This window comes from Ochotona curzoniae, unplaced genomic scaffold, assembly GCF_017591425.1.
Source record: "Ochotona curzoniae isolate NIBS_2020 unplaced genomic scaffold, NIBS_Ocur_1.0 contig_1, whole genome shotgun sequence".
Classification (NCBI taxonomy): domain Eukaryota; kingdom Metazoa; phylum Chordata; class Mammalia; order Lagomorpha; family Ochotonidae; genus Ochotona; species Ochotona curzoniae.
In genome coordinates, this window is record NW_024464918.1 from 26296908 (window position 1) to 26316536 (window position 19629).

The following is a 19629-nucleotide window of genomic DNA, read 5'->3' on the forward strand; positions in this document are numbered from 1 at the left end:
TTTGGTTTTCAAATAACTTTTATTTTCTCAAGGCTAATAAGTGCATTACAGGAACTGAAAACCACAAGAAGCAAAAAACAAAGCCATTCACAATCACAAGCAGTGGAGTTCAACACGTCCTTTTGGGTCCCGCGCCTGCACACACATCCACTTGAATGCGATTGGAATCACGCCGAACAAGCAGGAACTCTTAAAGGGACCTTGGGCTGTCCCTGTGATCATACCACCTGTGCCGAGTAGGCTTTGTTAACAAAGACCGTGGCCACTTACAGAGAGATCTTGGGGGATCCTGTGAACACTGGCAGGCTTGTACTGTATTTAGGGTTGCCTGATTAGAAGAATCACTATTCTTCACCCTTTCCTAGTAAAATGCCAATCTTGGAAGAACACACAAAGTATTGCAGAGTTATTTTAAAAGCATGTCTTTTGGGCAAAGTAAGTCTGAAGTCAGCTTTGAATTGGTGAGATCATTATCCGATTAAGGAAAAGTCAGTAAAACAAAATAAAGCTTCACACTTCACATGACGGTGTTCCAAAACACCTAACTATAATTAAATATCCTCTGAACTAGAGGAATACAGTATTCACTGCATGGATCTGGATGGCAGGCTCTGACCCCTTTCCTGAACAAAGGACATTTCAGTCCAATAGGATATTAGGGCTGTTCAGGTTCTCCCTGGGGAGTCCCTGAAAATCAGCAAGGAAGTCATTAGAGTACTGAATGCTGCTTTATGTTCCTAAAACCCTTAATTCAGAGTTTGGGATGCTCTGGGCATGTCAGACAGAATTTCAAAATAACCAGACAGAAAAACAAATAAATATTACTATGCCCTTCAACAGGCTCCTGACTTCAATCACCTTCACGGCTCTAGCAGCATGACCACCATGGACAGTCTCTCTCCTTCAAATCAGAACCCCAGATGCAACTTTACCGGTAATGCACTCTCACAAAGTAGTTCACAGATCAAAGATCAAAATAAACACAAGAAATCTGTCCCCTAAAAACATCTTGGACACCGACAGTCACAGGGAAGTTTGTGGGCAATGTCCGCACTCTACAAGCAGGACCTGTAGCATGAAGATGTTAACTTTTCAGTCTCGGGTAAGAGTTCATTCTAGGGACAAAGTAACATCAGACATAACAATGGTAACGGAATGGAAGACACCTGATAAATCTCAATAGGTGTCAGGGCCCAGTTTAGTGGTGTCAGTGTCCATCTGTGTCCCAGAAATCGTGGTAGAACTCCAATCATGACATGCCACACACATTTATACATGCAAGAAAAGACACCCCTAAAAACAATACATAATCAAAGTACATACTCCTTTAACACAAACCTAAGCAGCCTGATTTTTATGTAAGTACATTACACATGTAAAATGCTGGCTTGTGGAATATCTGGCTTATGGAAAACTTTATTACACTATGCGTTTTCCCCCTCTCCTACACTATGCTTTTTAAAAGCCTTTCAGTTGCGTTCAACCAGGGGTCAGTGTGTAACATTCTGTTGCTTAAAATCTTCCAGGACTGTCCCAGCACTCAGCAAATCAAATCTGGGAGATACTTCATTTTCTTGAAACACACACTCTGAGATGGCCATGTCTTTGAAACTGAGAGCCCTACTTTCAGTGAGTAAACTATGACATACAACATCTGCTGGTTCCCCCAGGAAACAGGCTTAGTACTCACTGCATGTGAGAACACAGTTTCAGCTGGCTTCCCAGTCCTGACCCTCACATTCCCAAGTGCTGCATCCAAGTTGTGTGGTTGAACAAACTCCACACTTCCTTGCTTCTACTCAGCTCTGTGCTCTGCCCTGGTAATTCTAAAATTCTTCCCCACGGGCACTCCTACCAGCTGGAATTCAAACTACAAATGAAAGCTGACCTCAGGGCCCGGTGCGATAGCATAGCGATTAAGGTCCTCACCTTGCATGTGCCAGGATCCATGATTGCTGGTTCTAATCCTGGCAGCTCCACTTCCCATCCAGCTCCCTGCTTGTGGCCTGGGAAAGCAGTCGAGGGAAGCCCAAAGCCCTGGGACCCTGCACCCACGTGGGAGACCCTGAAGAGCTCCTGGCTCCTGGCTTTGGGTTGGCTCAGCTCCAGCCATTGCGGCCACTTGGGGAGTGAACCATTGGACGGAAGATCTTCCTCTCTGTCTCTCCTCCTCTCTGTCAATCTGCCTTTCCAATGAAAATAAATAAATCTTAAAAAAAAAAAAAAGAAAGAAAGCTGACCTCAGCTGCTGCCCACCTTCTTTGCACAGCCTTGCCTTCAACTGGCCTCCAGGTGGCACTCAATGTTTCACTACCATCCACAGAGTCACCCAAACTCCAAAGAAACAGAGAACCAGTCGAAGTAGAGCTAATACATTTTGTAAACGAAGATCTCTCCCCTAGTCAACCATTTTTCAAGATTCCTTATTTCTTCTTTTAGGCAGCTGACAGAAGAGAGAGAACAACTCCTATGGGAAACTGCAGGTGAACCAGAGGCTTGGCGGGGTGTGGCTCTCCTATTTCAGACAGGGAGAGGTTCCTTCCCCTTTCTTTTCTTTGGATTTGACCCTCCTCAGTGCCAGAATGGTAACATCAAGTGTGACTCTGAAGAGGGCACCAGGAAGGCCTCCATGGCTGCTTCCGTGAGACCCCTGGTAGCTTGTCAGCAGCCTGAGTGAAAGGAGCCTGCCTTCGTGCTGGGGCACAGGGCTCTGCAGGATTCCTTCTCAGTGTCATCCCGTGGGACCTTCAGGATGCAGGCTCAATCCTCAGCCAATGCACTGGCTCCCCGAGGTGACTAAGACTCCCACCTCCCCCACACCATCAGAGGATGACATGAGATCTTCCCCTCTGCCATGGCAGCTCTTCTGATGTGTGTTCATCAACAACCTCTTGCAGGAAACTCTCTTCAAAAACTAGGGACTACCAACAGTTTGGAAACTGACTTGCCCAACCCTTCCTGCCACACACTGTTACTCTAAAGCTGCATGGAGCCCTGCGACACACCACGTGATCAGATTTGAACTAGAGTATGTATTTCTTTCAATACCTTTAATAAATAAAGAGAACTCTGGTCCGGGGAAGATTTGAGAAAGTTTCCGGCATCTTCCGAACTTTTGCATAATTGATAAATCCCCTGAGAAACAGCAGAAAGCCTAATTAAAAAAAAAAGAAAAAAATATTAATTTATAATTTTCATATTGGGATCTCCTCTCCAGAAATATCCCTCTCGACAGGGGTGCTTTGTCACTTTTCTGCTAAGGCAATCAAAACATGAGCAATTTCCTCTAGAACCTGCAAAGGAGTCTCATAGCACACTTTCCATTCAACAGAGGAAACAAAAACAGGCCGTACTTACATTTGGACGCCTCTGTGAGAAGTGTACTACAATCTACTTATTGATTATCCCAAGCCCCTCCCCCCCCAAAAAAAGTGTTCCAGAGGTATTAACCACTACCTACCAAAGAGAGCTGTTTTTCTTGTTTAAAAAAAAAAAAAAAAAAGAGAAACAATTGTCCTGGGGATTCTGTTGACAATACACATGTTGTCCACTAGGTGTCAGGAGTCTCTTACCTATTACAGCAATTTTCATTTTTCAATTAAAATAAGGGTAATTAAAAGTTCATGAAGAAATGGGATTTAAAAAATGAACATTTTTCATAAACTGTGTGAAGACCTCTCATATTTCTCAATTCTTATCTGACTGAAATTTTAATAATCACAACAGAATCTAAAGTCACTGAAGTCTATACTCTGAGAGTCAGTGTGGACATGCTATACCCTTCCCTGGGAGGAGGAATCCTTCAGAGACGGTAGAAGTTGTACTGTTTTTAAAGATGTACTTATTTATTTGGAAGGCAAAGAAATAGAGAGAAGGGGATGGAGGGAGAGGGAAAGAGATCATTTATCTGCTGCTTCATTTCCCAAATGGCCCCCCAGAGCCAGGGCTGGGCCAGGCTGAGGCCAAGAGCCAGCAGCTAAATCCGGATCTCCCAAGCGGATGACAGGAACTCAGTTACTTGAGACATCATCGGATACTTCCTGGACACTTAGCAGGGATCTGGACCAGAGCCATAACAGCCAGGATTCAAGAAGTCTAACCTGTTATCCACACATAGTCCGCCATTGGTATCGGAGTCTTTACTGAGTTATACAATGGGAATGTATGGCTGTCAGCCTAAGCAATGCATATCCCGAATTCATGAAGTTCCTGATGGGACTGGGTTCTAGGCCACACTGGCTTAACTCAACAGTAACACACCACCAGGATCTTAATTAAGGAAATAACAAGAAAGCCCAAAATAGGAGATAGGAAGACCCACAACAGGAGACAGCAGAAAGTAATGTTAAAGAAAGAAGCAATCACATCTTAATCAGATTCAAAATGACCCTGTTACTGTTTTTGTAAATATGATAGCAGGGAGAGCAGTCTTTATCAGACCATATGTATTTTCTTCATAAATAATTAAGAAGGCAGAGATATCAAAATAATACATCTTAATATTTATTTCTTAAATATTATTTCTTCAATATTAATATATTTAGGGCCTGGTTCATGTCCTGGCGGCCCCACTTCCCATCCAGCTCCCTGCTTGTGGCCTGAGAAAGCACCCATGTGGGAGACCCGGAAGAAGCCTCAGGCTCCTGGCTTCAGATTGGCTCAGCTCTGGCTGTATGGCTGTTTGGTGAGTGAATCATTGGACAGAAGATCTTCCTCTCTGTCTCTCCTCTGTATATCTGACTTTGCAATAAAAATAAATAAATATTTTTTAAAAACCAATATGTTTAGAGTAAAAAAATAATTTTACGATTACCCAAAATACATGATGTGTAGTATGTGGATGTGTGTGCAGAGAGAGAGGGAGAGAAGAAGAGAGAGAGACAAATTCTCACCTACAGCAAACTAAAGCATTCTGGAAACACAGCAGTTCTTCCAGAAATTAAATCAAACAAAATTACATTTGTGCATTTTCTGTTTTCTACTTACAGTTCAACCAAAGATGGTTACAACATGCCCAACGGTTAGTTCTGCTGGTTACAACATGCCCACAGGCATGACCACAAAGTGGACAGACCTATTTAGACTCCCTTCGACCACGCAAGCAGAAGCATTTAAGACTAGGTTAGAGAAAACCAACTAGGAAACTAAAGAAACTTTAAATTTATGCACATACTACTGTATGATGACAACAGTCTAATCTTTGTGAAATAAACAGTTTAAACATTGTACTATGTGTCAGTGCGGTAGCCTAATGGCTAAAGTCCTCGCCTTGCATGCAACAAGATCCCATGTGGCACCAGTTCTAATCCTGGCAGCCCCACTTCCCATCCAGTTTCCTGCCTGTGTCCTGAGAAAGCAGTCAAGGATGGCCCAAGGTCTTGGGACCCTGCACCCAAGTGGGAGACCCAGAAGAGGCTCCAGACTCCTGGTTTTGCATCGGTGCAGCTCTGGCCATTGCGGTCACTTGGGGAATGAATCATTGGATGGAACATCTTCGCCTCTGTCTTCCTCTCTGTATAATTGACTTTCCATTAAAAAAGTAAGTAAATATTTAAAAACATTGTACTATTAATGATTAATATCACTATAAAATGAGATAAGAATTTACTGAGAATATTTTATTTATACAAGTATTGTAACCCTTTCTCTCCTCTCTTATGTTACAAGCACTTACCTAAAACCAGAAACACCCACCAAAGCCAGTACTGACCATCAAAGTATCCAGGGAAGTATGTGGAAAACTGAAAAATAAAGCATAATACCTTCTAACATTCTGAAACATTTACATTTAAAGGCACACACTATAAAAATCTTACTTATCTTAATGCTATCATTTAACCATTGTAATGACTTCAGTTATGTACATGAAAGTATTCTGTTCTTGTTTCTACTCCTCCAGCTAAGCCTTAACCTTGGAAGCTTTGCCATGTATGAGAGTAATTGCATGCTCTTGACAGTGACTGGCTTATGAGTACACACAGAACATCATCCTGGACAAGGGGAATTAAGGGCTTTTGAGAAGGCATCTTTTTGTTTAAAAAAAAAACAACTCAGAAATACAGACAGGCCCAACTCTACAATGACATGAAACTGGCAGACATTCAGTACAAACCATGCTGTGAATTTTAAATGTGGATCTTTGCCCAGGCTAATGATATGCAGTAAGATGCTAGGCAGCCACACCTCCACCAACTATAGGATTGGGGCTGGGAGGAGGAAAGGCACAGTGCTGTGTATGGAGTGACAGCATGTAGCAGCCACGTGTCTTAGGGGTATTTTTGACTTCAAGTTTATCAGGACACGGTCCCTCCTGAGCTGAGGAACATTTGTGTGGATCTTCTCATATTTGTTTCCAGGGACCTACCCCCACTAGTTTCTTACTAAGTCATTTTGAGACAGACTCTTTGTCATAGTCAAAAGCACCTGATGCTACTTCACTCAATTCAGCTTAAAAATGTAGTCGATCAAAAAATAAATAAACAAAAATGTAGCCCATCTACCAAAAACTTGATTAAAAAAAGAACACAGGTTACTAATTTCTGTTTTCTTTTAAGTTCTGGTGTACAAGAGAACAATAACACAGCCATCGTGCCGATTTACAGTGAACACGAGGAAAGGAATGTTTGCTTATGAGAACTCCAAAGAAGTGCTACTTTCTTTTTGTTATAAACAGAAGTAACCTCAGAACATATACATATGTCATCACAGTATAAGCAGTACAAAGAAAGTTAGCTGGTGAACAATTTACGGGACAGACCAACAGCCTCTATATTTGACAACAAAGTCGCCATCCATGAACCACTTGCAGCTAGCTTGTTTTTGATCAATGTCATGAAACTCAAGCAAGGACAAATCAACAGTCTTTAAGATGTGGATAAAATAAAGAAAAAAAGATGCAAATGAGTCACAGATAACTCAGAATCATCACAATTATTGTGTCTCTACCAAGTCTACCTTCTCTGTTTTACTACTTACCCTGACAATCAGGATCCACTTAATTAGAGAGAGACCAAATCCTGAAATGGCCCCATACCTTCCGGCGGCGGAGGTGGTCAGGCAAAAGGACAGGAAAAACCCTATCCAATTAAAGAGGAATGCCACTGTAAAAGCAGAGGGAAAACCAAGTCAGAAGTGGTCCTTGGCCAAAGAACGAGAGAGCTGTTTATATCTGCCTCTGTTTAAATGACTTCCCCAGACTACAAGAGGCCCCACCTTTCAAAACCCAAATCCTTTCTCCCCCAAAACATCTTGCCTGCTGTCTGCCCCCAATCCAACGAAACATTTCTGATTTCCAGGGTTTATACAATCATGTCTACTGGTATTTCCCAAGATGTCAACCCTAAGACCTGCACTCTTTGCTGAGTGCTAGACACTTCAATAAAGAATGCCTCGAACCCTAAGTGCCTTCAAATATTGTAATTCATTTTCCTGCTCTATGAATCTGGGCGGCTTAAAAGCACTGCACTGGCTTACCTTTTTAGGCTCACTTTAAGTGAGAGCTACATGAAAAAAAAAAAAAAATACAAACTATCATCAAGGGAGACAAACTGGCCTAACTCTGGTCTATCAGAAGATAAGGACTTAAATAACAGAATTCATCAGATAAAGACACTTAATTCCTATCTACATCTAAAGAACCCTATAGCTCTGCAAAAGTCCTTATAACTGCTTTAATGATATTTCCCACAGGTTTTCATGAAAACAGAATATTAAAAGGAGTATTAAGATAAAAGTGTACCAAGACCTGCATGGTAGCCTAGTGGCTAAAGTCCTGGCCTTGCTGATACAGGGATCTCATATGGGTGCCAGTTCTAATCTCAGTGGCCCCTCTTCCCATCTAGCTCCCAGCTTGTGGCCTGGGAAAGCAGTTGAGGATGTCCCAAAACCTTGAGACCCTGCACCTGCATGGGAGACCTGGAAGAGCTCCAGACTCCTGGCTTCAGGTTGGTGCAGCTCCTGTGGCTGCTTGAAGAGTGAGTAATGGATGGAAGATCTTCTTCTCTGTCTCTCCTCTTCTTTGTATACCTTACTTTCCAGTAAAAATAAAATAAATCTTCAAAAAAAAAGTGTACTAAACTCTAAATGTCCCAGTAGGGAAGACACCAAATAAACATAGTGTATTAGTCTACTAGCTCAGCTGGCTATTTCATTTGTTGGATTCAGCCATAATCCAAAGCACCATGCTCCACGGAGGTGGCATGGCCAAATGCAGGCACTCACTGAAGAACGTTAACATGAAGATCCCATCGTTTCCTATCCTCAGCTGGTCAGCATCATCAAAGTCATCCCGGCCAACAAAATCCTCCTCCTGAAGGAAAAAAAAAGAAAAAGGTAATTTCAGAACAAATTATTCCTATGCAAAATAAGACTCAAGGAAAATTAAGTAGTGGGCAAATATGGAGAAAATGTATTTCTTCGGCTTAATTCGCAGCTATAAAGCACTCAAGTCCTAGATAGTTGTTGGTTTGTTTTCTATTCATTTGTTTTTATTTGAAAGGCAGAGTTGAAGAGAGAGAGGGAAAGATCTTCCATCGGCTGGTTTACTCTCCAAATGGGTGCAGTGGCTGGCGCAGGTCTACATGTTGTAATAGTTAAAACAACAAAATATACTTAAAAGTAAAAAATGACACAGTTCAAGAAAGGCTCCTCAAATGAAAAAAAATACATATATTTTAGCATTAATCAAACAGATATATATAGAAAAGCACTTGGAAAGACACACAAAACTTGCTAACAGTGGTTCCCTGGGCAGCAGGACTGGAAAAAGGTGACGTGTCAGCAGCCGCTTCCTTTGCTAACTTCTAACTTTTTTAACCTACTTCCTCTATTGCCTGACTTTGTAACAAAAACACATTTGCTAACAATTTTTAAAAAGATTTATTTATTTATATTTCAATGACAGATTTACAGAAAGGAAAAACAGAGATCAGAGAAAGATCTTCCATTCCCTGGTTCACTCCCCAAATAGCGACAGTAGTCAGAGCTAAGCAGATCCAAAGCTGGGAGCCTGGAGCCTCTTCCCAGGTCTCCCACATAGGTGCAGGCTTAAGGACTTGGGGCATCCTTCGCTGCTTTCCCAAGCCACAAGCAGGGAGTCTGATGGGAAGTGGAACAGCTGGGAGACAGGCCAGTGCCCAAATGGGATGCAGGTGCATGAAGCTGGAGGATTAGCTTGTTCAGCCATGGTGCCAGCCCCTGTTCAATATATTTTTTTAAGATTTATTTATTTTAATCAATTTTTTAAAGATTTATTTATTTTTACTGGAAAGGCAGATTTATAGAGATGAGAGTCAGAGTGAAAGATCTTCTTCTCCCCAGTTCACTCCCCAAGTGGCCGCAATGGCCAGATCTAAGCGAATCCGAAGTCTGGAACCAGAAGGTTCCTCCATGTCTCCCATGCAGGTGCAGAGTCTCAAAACTCTGGGCTATCCTCTACTGCCTTCCCAGGCCAAAGCAGGGAGCTGGATGTGAAGTGGAGCAGCCAGGATACGAACCAGCATCCACATAAGATCCTGGCAGATGCAAGGCAAGGACTTGGCCACTAGGGCACCTGGCCCTCCTGTTCAATAATTTTTAAAATACTGGGGCTGGCATGATGACACAAAATGTTAAGCTGCTGCCGGGAACTCTGGCATCCTACATGGTGGTTAGTCCAATTCTGAGCTGCTCTACTTCTGATCCAGCTCCCTGCTAATGTATCTGGGAAAGTCAAGGATGGCCCCAGTCCTTGGACTATTGCACCTATATGTGAGATGCAGTTCAAAGTTCCTAGCTTTGGCCTGGCCCAATCTTAGCTGATGCAGCCATTTGGGGAATAAACCAGTGGGTGAAGGATCTCTCTTCTATTTCTCCTTCTCTACCTCTCGAATAAATAAATATTTTTAAAAATTATCTAGCATTCTGACTTCCCAGAAGATTTGGCAAGTCAGAAACTCTTATTTTTTTTTTAATAAAATTTATTTTGACATTCTTTACATACTTAGTTAGAGTAAGAAGGTTCAAGGGCTACAGGAAAGTGGATAATACTAGTATGTTTTCCATATTGTTACCTTCATGTTTAAAAGGGGGGTATTAAGGGAGAACAGAAACTAACTCTTATATTGGCACTGAAAAGATTCAGCCCCAAAATACAGAGGTAACTTCTAATTTAGTATTGCAAACGTCTTTTAACTATTCTTCCTTTCCTTGGTATGTCTGCTGCCTTGCTTCTTCCTACTAACTGCTGCCAAGTTAAAGTTTCCAAAACACAAATCCTCTGTACTTCTACTCAAAACCTCGGAGGGATTCTGTGTGAGCAACATAACACATTTAATGCCTCAGGCTAGAATTCCAAGGACTGCACTAAGCACAGTTCACACATCTCAGCTCTCCTCTCGGACCCTTTGCTCATGCAAAACAAATTACCCTATCCAAGGAACTGCACTGTATCTCACTGAATTCACATCTGTTTGGGGGATTGCTCCCTCTGTAATACTCTTCTCCATTCAAACTCTGGGCCCACATTAAAAACTCATCTTCCCCTCTACACACACAATCAATCATCCTGTAAAAAGTGACAGTTCTTGATGTTCACTGGTCTTGTGCAGTTTTAGAAGTAGGTATATGTAGGGCCCGGCGCGGTGGCGCAAGTGGTTAAAGGTCCTCGCCTTGCACGCCCGGGATCCCATATGGGTGCCAGTTCTAATCCCGGCAGCCCCGCTTCCCTTCCAGCTCCCTGCCTGTGGCCTGGGAAAGCAGTCGAGGACGGCCCAGGGCTTTGGGAACCTGCACCTGCGTGGGAGACCCGGAAGAGGCTCCTGGCTTCGGATTGGCATAGTATCGACCCATTGCGCTCACTTGGGGAGTGAATCATCGGACGGAAGATCTTCCTCTCTGTCTCTCCTCTCTGTATATCCGCCTTTCCAATAAAAAAATAATAAAAATAAATCTTTGAAAAAAAAAAAGAAGTAGGTATATGTGAGCCTTTTACATGAGCTGTATTTTAATTTCATTTGTCTTACGCCAAAGTTTTTCATCTGTACTGCAAATATTGCAGGTACTTCAAAAAGTTCTTGGATAATGAAACTAACAGATAAATTTGGTAGGAAAAAATCTGAAATCCATGCATAGTTATTTTCATAATGCACATTTTTCATGAGCTTTTTGAAGCAACCATGTACAGTACCATGCACAAAAAGTGCTCCAAGGGCATTTGGCAGACCAGTTAAGATGCTTCTTAGGAGTGCTGCATCACTGTGCTTAGATGGATCCACTCTGGCTTCCAGCTTCCAGCAAAAATACACTCTGGGGAGCAGTAGGTAATGACTCAAATTATTGGATCTATGCAACCAATGTAGGGAATATGAACTGGTTTCAGCCTGGTCCAGCCCTAACTACTGCTGGCATTTTGGGACAATAGGAAATCTGTCTACCTTTCAAATAAATAACATCTTCAAGAGCGCTCTATACCTGTCTTACTTACTGGCAGGGCCTTTAGGAGGTTCCTAAAGATGCAAATTTGTCAAATAAAAGAGTTCTGCTGAGTTTGTTGATTAAGTAAACATAATTTAACTATGAGTCTATTTACCATATATTCTAAAAAGTCTGCAGAGTACAGCAGAACACACAGGAAAGGACGCTGGCATCTAGGATATCTGGATTTAGCTCTCACTTCTGCTATTAGCCATATAATTTCAGGCAAATTACTGAATCCCTGTAGGACTCAATTTTTCTATCCATAAAATGGAGTAACTTCTGCTTTGTAAGATTACTCTGAGAGTTAGAAACATACACAACGTGTATCCCATCGGACACTATACCAAGTGGTACGTTACTGCTGTGTTGCCCTTAGACAGTAAGTTCCATGAGAGGCTACCTCTCCCTGTGCAACCAGCGCATCAGTAAGGTGGATCTGCCTAGACTAGGCTCATCAAGCAGTAGTTTGGGGAACTTCATGGGTTTGGTTTGTAAACAGATTGCTCCCTTGGGGCCAGCATTGCGGCATAGCAAGTAAAACCACTGCCTGCAACACCGGCATCCACAGGAGGGCTGGTTCATGTCCTCGCTGATCTTCTGATCCAACTTCCTCAGCTAATGGCATGGGAAAAGCAGAAGAGGATCCAAATGCTTGACCTCCTCCTGCCCATGGAGGAGACTCAAAATAAGCTCCTGCTCTGACTCTGACCTGGCCCAGCCCCGGCCCTGCAGGCATCATGGGGGATAACCAGATGGAAGATCTGCCTCTTCCTCTCACTGTGTAATTCTGATTTTTCTTCTTGTTTTTTAAGCCAGGAGCCTCTTTTGGGTCTCCCACTCAGGTGTAGGATCCCAAGGCTTTGGGCCATCCTTGACTGCTTTCCCAGGCCACAAATGGGGAGCTTGATGGGAAGCTGGAACACCTAGGACACGAACCGGTAGGATCCTGGTGCATGAAAGGTAAAAATTTAGCCACCAGGCTATTGCAATGGGCCCATAACTTTAATTTTTAAATAAGGTAAATAAATCTTAAAAATAATAACAATAAATTCAGTCTTTAAAACAATAACAACAATCGCTTCTCGGCCTTTTGGCTAAGATCAAATGTAAAAACAACAACAAACAACCAGACTGCTATATGAAACCAAGGAGAAGCACCAGAGCCTGTGCCACCATACTGTCCTTGGTGTTCACACCAGATTCCTGCCAGGCTGCAACCCTCCTCATGCCCATATCCATAAGCACTGTATCCTCTTAACATCTGGCCCAAGGTGCTGCCTACAACAATGTCAACCTCAACAATTATTTATGAAACTACATCTATTTACAGCTCTGACATCAAGAGCCAAGAGATCAACTGGCATTCATCAGATCCCAACCTAACCCCATGAATCAGCATCTGGCTAGATGGAATTTAAATTCCATGTCCCTACAAATGCTATCACCGAGCCTGCTGGAGCATGGGGCTCACCTTAATGATTGTAAAGATCTCATTTATGACTTTGTGTAATTTCCACTCCACAGTCTCCTTTTAGTTTTCAATAAAAGTTCTAAGCCTGAAAGAAATATACTTGTCTTTTCAAAGAATGTATTGTTAGTAAGGGCAGGCACTGTGGAAGCAATGGATTAAGCCACCACTTGCAATGGTGGTATCCCATATGGGCACCAGCTCAAATCCTGGCGGTTTACTTCCAATTCAGCTTCCAGCTAATGCAGGGTGCTCCAAATACTTGGGCCCCTGTACCCAGATAGGATGATTTCCAGGCTCCTGGTTTCAGGCTGGCCTAACCTTTGCTGTTGTAGCCATTTGGGCAGTGAACCAGGGGATGAAAGATCTCTCTCTTTCCCTCTCTGTCATTTGCCTTTCAAATAAATACATAAATCTTAATAAAGCAGCCAGCAGGTGGCACAACTGGTACTTACTCTTCCAGGAACCAAAGGGATAGTAGCTTCAGCCTTGGTTCTCTCAGCTTCATCATAACTGGGCAGTGTTGTAGCCACATTGTAAGATGGTGGCTTTGGAAATCCAGACTCGTCTTTGTAGTCAAAATATGCTGCAGAATAAAAAGCAAGGCACCATTAACTGATGAATAACCGAGCTGAAGGAATAAAATGATTTTCACTAACCGGCAAATAAAACTCAGCCAATTAAAAGACATATAGAGTAAGTGAACCAAAAGGCATTTATAACAATTTTAAGAGCCTATGGATCATTTCTAAATTCCTCATCCTTCTTAGGTATTTAAAATTCCGATTACACATAAGGTTGGGAATGGGTGCTGGCTGGGCTGGGTGAGGCTGTAGCCCCTACAAGCATGAGCTGGAATTGGGGGTGGGCCGGGCTGGGCCAGGCTACAGCATCTACCGGCAAAAGCCAAGGTGAATTGGGCCATGCCAGACTGCGCCATGTCACCCAATCAGCACACGTGAGACCTGGGGTAGGATGGGGGCAAAGCTGGTATTGGGACTGCATGGGACTCCCCTGCTGGATTACCATTCCCACTGGAGAGCATGAGTTGGGATGGGGGCAGATCAGACTGGGCAGAGCTACAACATCAGTTGGCCTCATGTGAGGTGGATCAGGGAAAAGCCAGGCTGGGTTGACTGTTCCTACTGGTGCAAGTATAAGTCAGAGTGGGTGTGGGTTGGTTGGGCTTTGCCACAATATTAGCTGGCAGATGCTGGCACTAGCAGCTAATTCTGTCAAGTTAAACGGCAGAACCACCTGGAGAGTGCATGATCTGGGAGTGGGTGTGGGCCCAGTAGGGAAAAATATTGGGCATCTCCCTCTTGGGTTGCCACTCTGTCTGGTGAGCATGAGAACCAAGACTGGAGCAAGCATGGCTAGACAAACAGTTGTGCCTGGTGGCGGGCATTTGTGTGGACTGGATAGTGGGCTGGTTGGGTTGAACCAGGCTTCAATGCCCATTGACATATATGAGAACTGAGTGGGATGTGGGACAGACTAGACCAGTCTGCTGTACATACTGGCAAGCACGGTAACCAGGACAGTGGGCAGACCTGGTGGGGGTTATTGTGGTTGCTCCAACTAGGCTGCAGCTCACACTGTTTGCCTGAGGGCCAAGTGTGTGGTGAGGAGGATCACATTGAGCTCCAACACCCATTGGTTTGTGTAGAAGATGGAGCTGGAAACAGAACTGACCCATCAATTACAACCACCAGCATGTGCATAGGCTGACTGGTGTGGCGGTCTGTACTGGACCCTGTACTGGCAGGCACACACAAGAATTTGGTCTGGGATCACCTCAGACAAAGTTTCTTTGGGGTTCCCCCCAACTGAACTGTTGGACTTAGAACCCCAACCATAGAGAGAATTGAATGGAGAGGTTCCATGGTCTGACAGTGGAGTGCATGTGTCAAAGCTGAGCCTTGGGCCTGGCACGATAGCATAGTGGTTAAAGTCCTCACCTTGAACGCGTTGGGATCCCATATGGGCACCAGTTCTATTCCCAGCAACCCTGCTTCCCATCCAGCTACCTGCCTGTGGCCTGGGAAAGCAGTTGAGGATGGCCCAAAGCCCTGGGACCCTGTACCCGTGTTGAAGACCTAGAAGAAGCTCCTGGCTCCTGGCTTCAGATTGGCTCAGCTCTAGCCATTGTGGCTGCTTGGGGAGTGAACCACTGGATGGAAGATCTTCCTCTCTGTCTTTCCTCCTTTCTGTCAATCCACCTTTCCAATAAAAATAAATCTTAGAAAAAAAAAAAAGCTGAGCCTCCTCAACAGCTCAGTTAGAGCAATGGACAGCAAATCCAGATGAACATGGAAGATATGGCAGTACACTGGAGCCTGCATAGGACACCTGGTACCACAACAGATGACAGAACAAATTGATCAACCAGCCCAGCCAATTATTGGCAGTGAAAATCTGGGCAAATGGAGACACTAAGGTGGACTATGTTAGCCAGTGGATTCTGAAGAGATTTCATCATGCTTGGAATGGTGAGATCGGCAGCAATTCAGAACAACTGAACCATCGAAACCACTTGAGCAGTGTCCTCGCAGTGTCCTCGGAGCATACCCCACATCAGGGACTCTGGGATGGTTGGAAGGATGGGTGTGGCTTCTCCCTTTGTCTCTCCCCTCCCCCCCAGATACAGGAAAAAAAGAGAATGTGAAAACAATGGTCTTACCCACTTTCCTGTAGCCTTTAATCCTTTGAGCCCTAATCAACTATGTAAAGATCATCAAAAAAAAAATAAATAAATAAAAATAAATTCTCAGATTTAAAAAAATAAATAAATAAAATTCAGGTTAATTTTCTTCTCCTATCCAACTGCTTTTGAAACACACCCCTATTTTGACCATAATGCGGTATATTCTCAAATGACATTTAAGATTAACAATGGAATAAGGAAAACATTTAAGCCAAAAAGTGAGTCATGGCTTTCTATTTACAAACATGAAAATAATAAGAAAAAAATCAATCACTGATACTCATTTCTCACAGGATTTAATACTTTTTTTTAAAGAATTACTTAATTTGGGCCCGGCGCGGTGGCGCAAGTGGTTAAGTCCTCGCCTTGCACGCCCGGGATCCCATATGGGCGCCGGTTCTAATCCCGGCAGCCCCGCTTCCCTTCCAGCTCCCTGCCTGTGGCCTGGGAAAGCAGTTGAGGACGGCCCAAAGCTTTGGGACCCTGCACCCGCGTGGGAGACCCGGAAGAGGCTCCTGGCTTCGGATCGGCATAGTATCGACCCGTTGTGCTCACTTGGGGAGTGAATCATCGGACGGAAGATCTTCCTCTCTGTCTCTCCTCTCTGTACATCCGCCTTTCCAATAAAAAATAATAAAAATAAATCTTTAAAAAAAAAAAAAAAGAATTACTTAATTTATTTAAAAGGCAGATGAGACACACAGAGAGAGACAGAGCGAGAGCCAGAGAAATCTTCCATTTTCTTGTTTATTTTAGAAATAGCCACAACGTCTGGGACAGGGCCAGGCTGAAGTCAGGATCCTGGAATTCCATCCAGGTGAGTGGCAGTGGGCTAAGCATTTGGGACACCCAGTACTGCTTCCCCATGTATATTAGCAGGGAGCTGGGTCAGAAGCAACACAGCCAGGACCTGAATCAGCGCTTTGATATGGGACATCAGGGTCGCAGGCATGGCCCTAACTTGATGTGTCATACGGTCTGCCCCAGCATTTTGACCCGTTGTTAATTTTATCTTTGATTATTTTTACCATGTATTGTTTCTTCTGTTGTGCTAAGGGAACCAATTTAGCCAGAGAATAATTATTGATCTGTATAAAATCTCAAGTCTTTTTTTCCCTCTCCAGTTCACTTGAAAGGAAGAGAGACTGACACACGATTCCAGGCTTCCATCTGGCCCAGTCCTAGCTGCTGTGGGCATCTGGAAACTGAACTAATAGATGAACTCTGCCTTTCAAGAAATAAAGAATTTACTGGCATAAGAAACATTCAACTCTCCGAATTGAGTATCTCTTATCCAAAATGCTTGTAATCAGAAGTGTCATAGACTTCAGAATTTTCAAATTTTGGAATATTTGCATAACTCATTAGTTGAACATTCCTAACCAGAATATACAACATCTATAATGTTCTAAAGTCAGAAACTTTTTAAGCATAATGCCAGGATTTCAGATTTTTTTATTAGGGGAGGTCAATCTGTACCATATCCACATCACAGCTACTACAATCATACAGAGCAAAAATCAGGTAATGAAGAAATTACAAAAATCACCCAGTTCCCATTTCCTTTTACCAACAGTCTTCTGGAATGCAACTGATTTTTACTTCTGTAATAAATCCAAAATGAAATGGGTTTTATCTGTCTCAGGAAAACAGTAACATGAGATCTTCTTCCATGTTTTTTAGTTACAAACTAAAATTAAGAAACTCCAAGGAAAGCCGACACACAGGTAAACAGGAGTAAACAGGTACCAAAGTCCAGGAAGCAGTGTCAGTTAAGGGGCACAGTCCACACCTGGCCCAACCACCTACCTGCGCTCTCCGCAGAGATGCTGCTGTAAGGGGGAGGAGCCTCACTTGCAGCCTGCTCGGGTTCTCCAGGCTCTTCCTCATTCTGCAACTAAACAAAAAACACTACATTTAGGTGCCAGGGTAAAACCAATGGGGAGATGAGAACCTGGAACATAGCCTTTCTGTACAGATATTTGGAAACGTGTTTCCAAAATCTTAAAAAGTGTGAAGATCTTTAGATCTTTCTTTCCTCTCCATAAATCTGATCTGCCTTTCTAATAAAATAAATCTCTAAAAGAAAATTACACCACATCTTACAAGACTATTGAGCAGCTCCCCCGACATACAGACAGAAAATCTGCTGTCTCTCAAACACAAAAATTCAAAGCTTTATTGTATGTATTTATTTATTTGAAATCCAAAGTAACAGAGGGATAAGAGGAGAGAGAGAGCAAGATCTTTCATCTGCTGATCTATTCCCAAAATAGCTACAGAAGCCAGGTCTGGGCCAAATCAAAGCTATGAACCAGGAACTCCAACCTGCTGGCCCAGGTACTTGGCAGAGGCCCAACTACTGCACACTGTGCTACAAAAGATACAGAATAGACAAGATCTGAAATGGCAGAGAATATAAGGAAATTTTTCTTTTTGTTATGTATTTTTTAACCTTTTTAATGAACATGTATAATTTTTTAACTTAGGGAAATAATGTGTTAAGACAGAAAAATCAAAGACAAATCAAGGTTTACTCTTGATATGGTTTTGAATGCTCCTATTAAAACTGTTAAAATTTAATCTTCATTTTAAGGTATTAAGAGCTGAGACCCTTTGGGAACAAGAGGTGGTGATTAGGCTATGAGAAGCTCTGTTCTTGTGAATGGATTAATCAGTTTTGGGATTAAGGGGTTACCGAGTTAGTGAGTTAGCTGCAGAGTAGGTAGGTTACGGAAGCCATGTGACTGTCTCTGAAAGGGCATTTCTCCGCAGGTGACATCCTGCGCAGCCACAGGAGCACACAGACCCTCAAGCACCTCCACAACCATGAGCTGAGGAAAGCTTTTTATTGGTGGAAACTTTTTAAAATGCTTATTTACTTGAAGCACACAGAGACAGAGAGTTCTCCATCTACCTATTCACTCCCCAAATCCCAAATCTGAACCAGGCCAAACCACCAGCTTGGGATTCCATCCAAGTCTCCCAAGAAGGCAGTGGAGACCCAAGCATAACCACTGCCTCATAGGATGTGCACTAGCAGGAAGCCAGAATTCAAAGTGGGGCTGGAACTCAAACAAAGCCACTCTAATATGGAATCAGGGCATCCCAAACACAATCTTAACTGCTGTTGTCATATGCCCACGTCTGAACAAAGCTTTATTCTTTTTTTGTTTTAATTTTTAAAAGATTTGTTTATTTTTATTGGAAAATCAGGTTTTGCAGAGGGAAGGAGAGGCAGAGAGAAAGATTTTCCATCTCCAAGTAGTCACAATGGCCAGAGCTGAGCTGATCTGAAGTCTGGAGCCAGGAGTTTTTTCAGGGCCTCCCACGTGGGTACAGTGTCCCAAGGCTTTGCGCAATCACTGACTGCTTTCCCAGGCCATAAGCAGGGAGCTGGATGGGAAGTAGAGCAACTGAGATAAGAACCTGCGTCTATATGGGATTGCAACGCATGCAAGGTGAGGACTTTAGCCACTAGACTATCACGCCAGGTTCCAAAGCTTTATTCTTGATAAATTATTCAACCTATGGTCTTCACTTACAGCAACAAAAGACAGGCCAATACCACCATTATGTTCAGATTATGCACAGAAGTTAAACCTTAGTAACTGAGGTGGTTATGAAAACCAAATTCTGTGTAATTCCTCATGCAGCCTGTATCAATACATTGCCCTTCTTCCCTAGTTCAACAACTTCTAAACAGGCCAAATCTCCAGGTACTGCAAATAACTGACACATAAAGTGTGTCTGCTTGCTCCTGTTAGCCTGTATGGTTGACCCAAGTGATTCTCATGGAGCATGACGACATGTCGCTGCATTTCTCAAGTGTGACAATGGAGTTCATTTATTTACAACAATGGACTGGCAATGACTGGGAGTCAATCTGTGACACAGTACCAGAAGCACAGATGCAACAGATTTGGGGTCAGTCCTGGCTTCAGGACCGCTGTGACTTATAGAGCTAACAGAGGCACTTAAACACTACATTACAGATCAG

General features: G+C 43.1%; 1 protein-coding gene across 1 annotated transcript in view; it reads right to left on the reverse strand.

Moving 5' to 3' along the window:
- The window catches only part of NDFIP1 (Nedd4 family interacting protein 1), a 39465-nt gene that overhangs the window by 3272 nt on the left and 16564 nt on the right, over window positions 1–19629 (reverse strand). Inside the window, exons 2-7 of the mRNA XM_041001126.1 lie at window positions 17439–17526; window positions 13378–13508; window positions 8221–8308; window positions 6976–7100; window positions 5675–5741; window positions 3049–3154 (exon numbers count right to left, since the gene is read on the reverse strand). Of these exons, the coding sequence (XP_040857060.1) occupies window positions 3051–3154; window positions 5675–5741; window positions 6976–7100; window positions 8221–8308; window positions 13378–13508; window positions 17439–17526 (603 nt within the window). The 3' untranslated portion in view covers window positions 3049–3050. The remainder of the gene's footprint in view (window positions 1–3048; window positions 3155–5674; window positions 5742–6975; window positions 7101–8220; window positions 8309–13377; window positions 13509–17438; window positions 17527–19629) is intronic.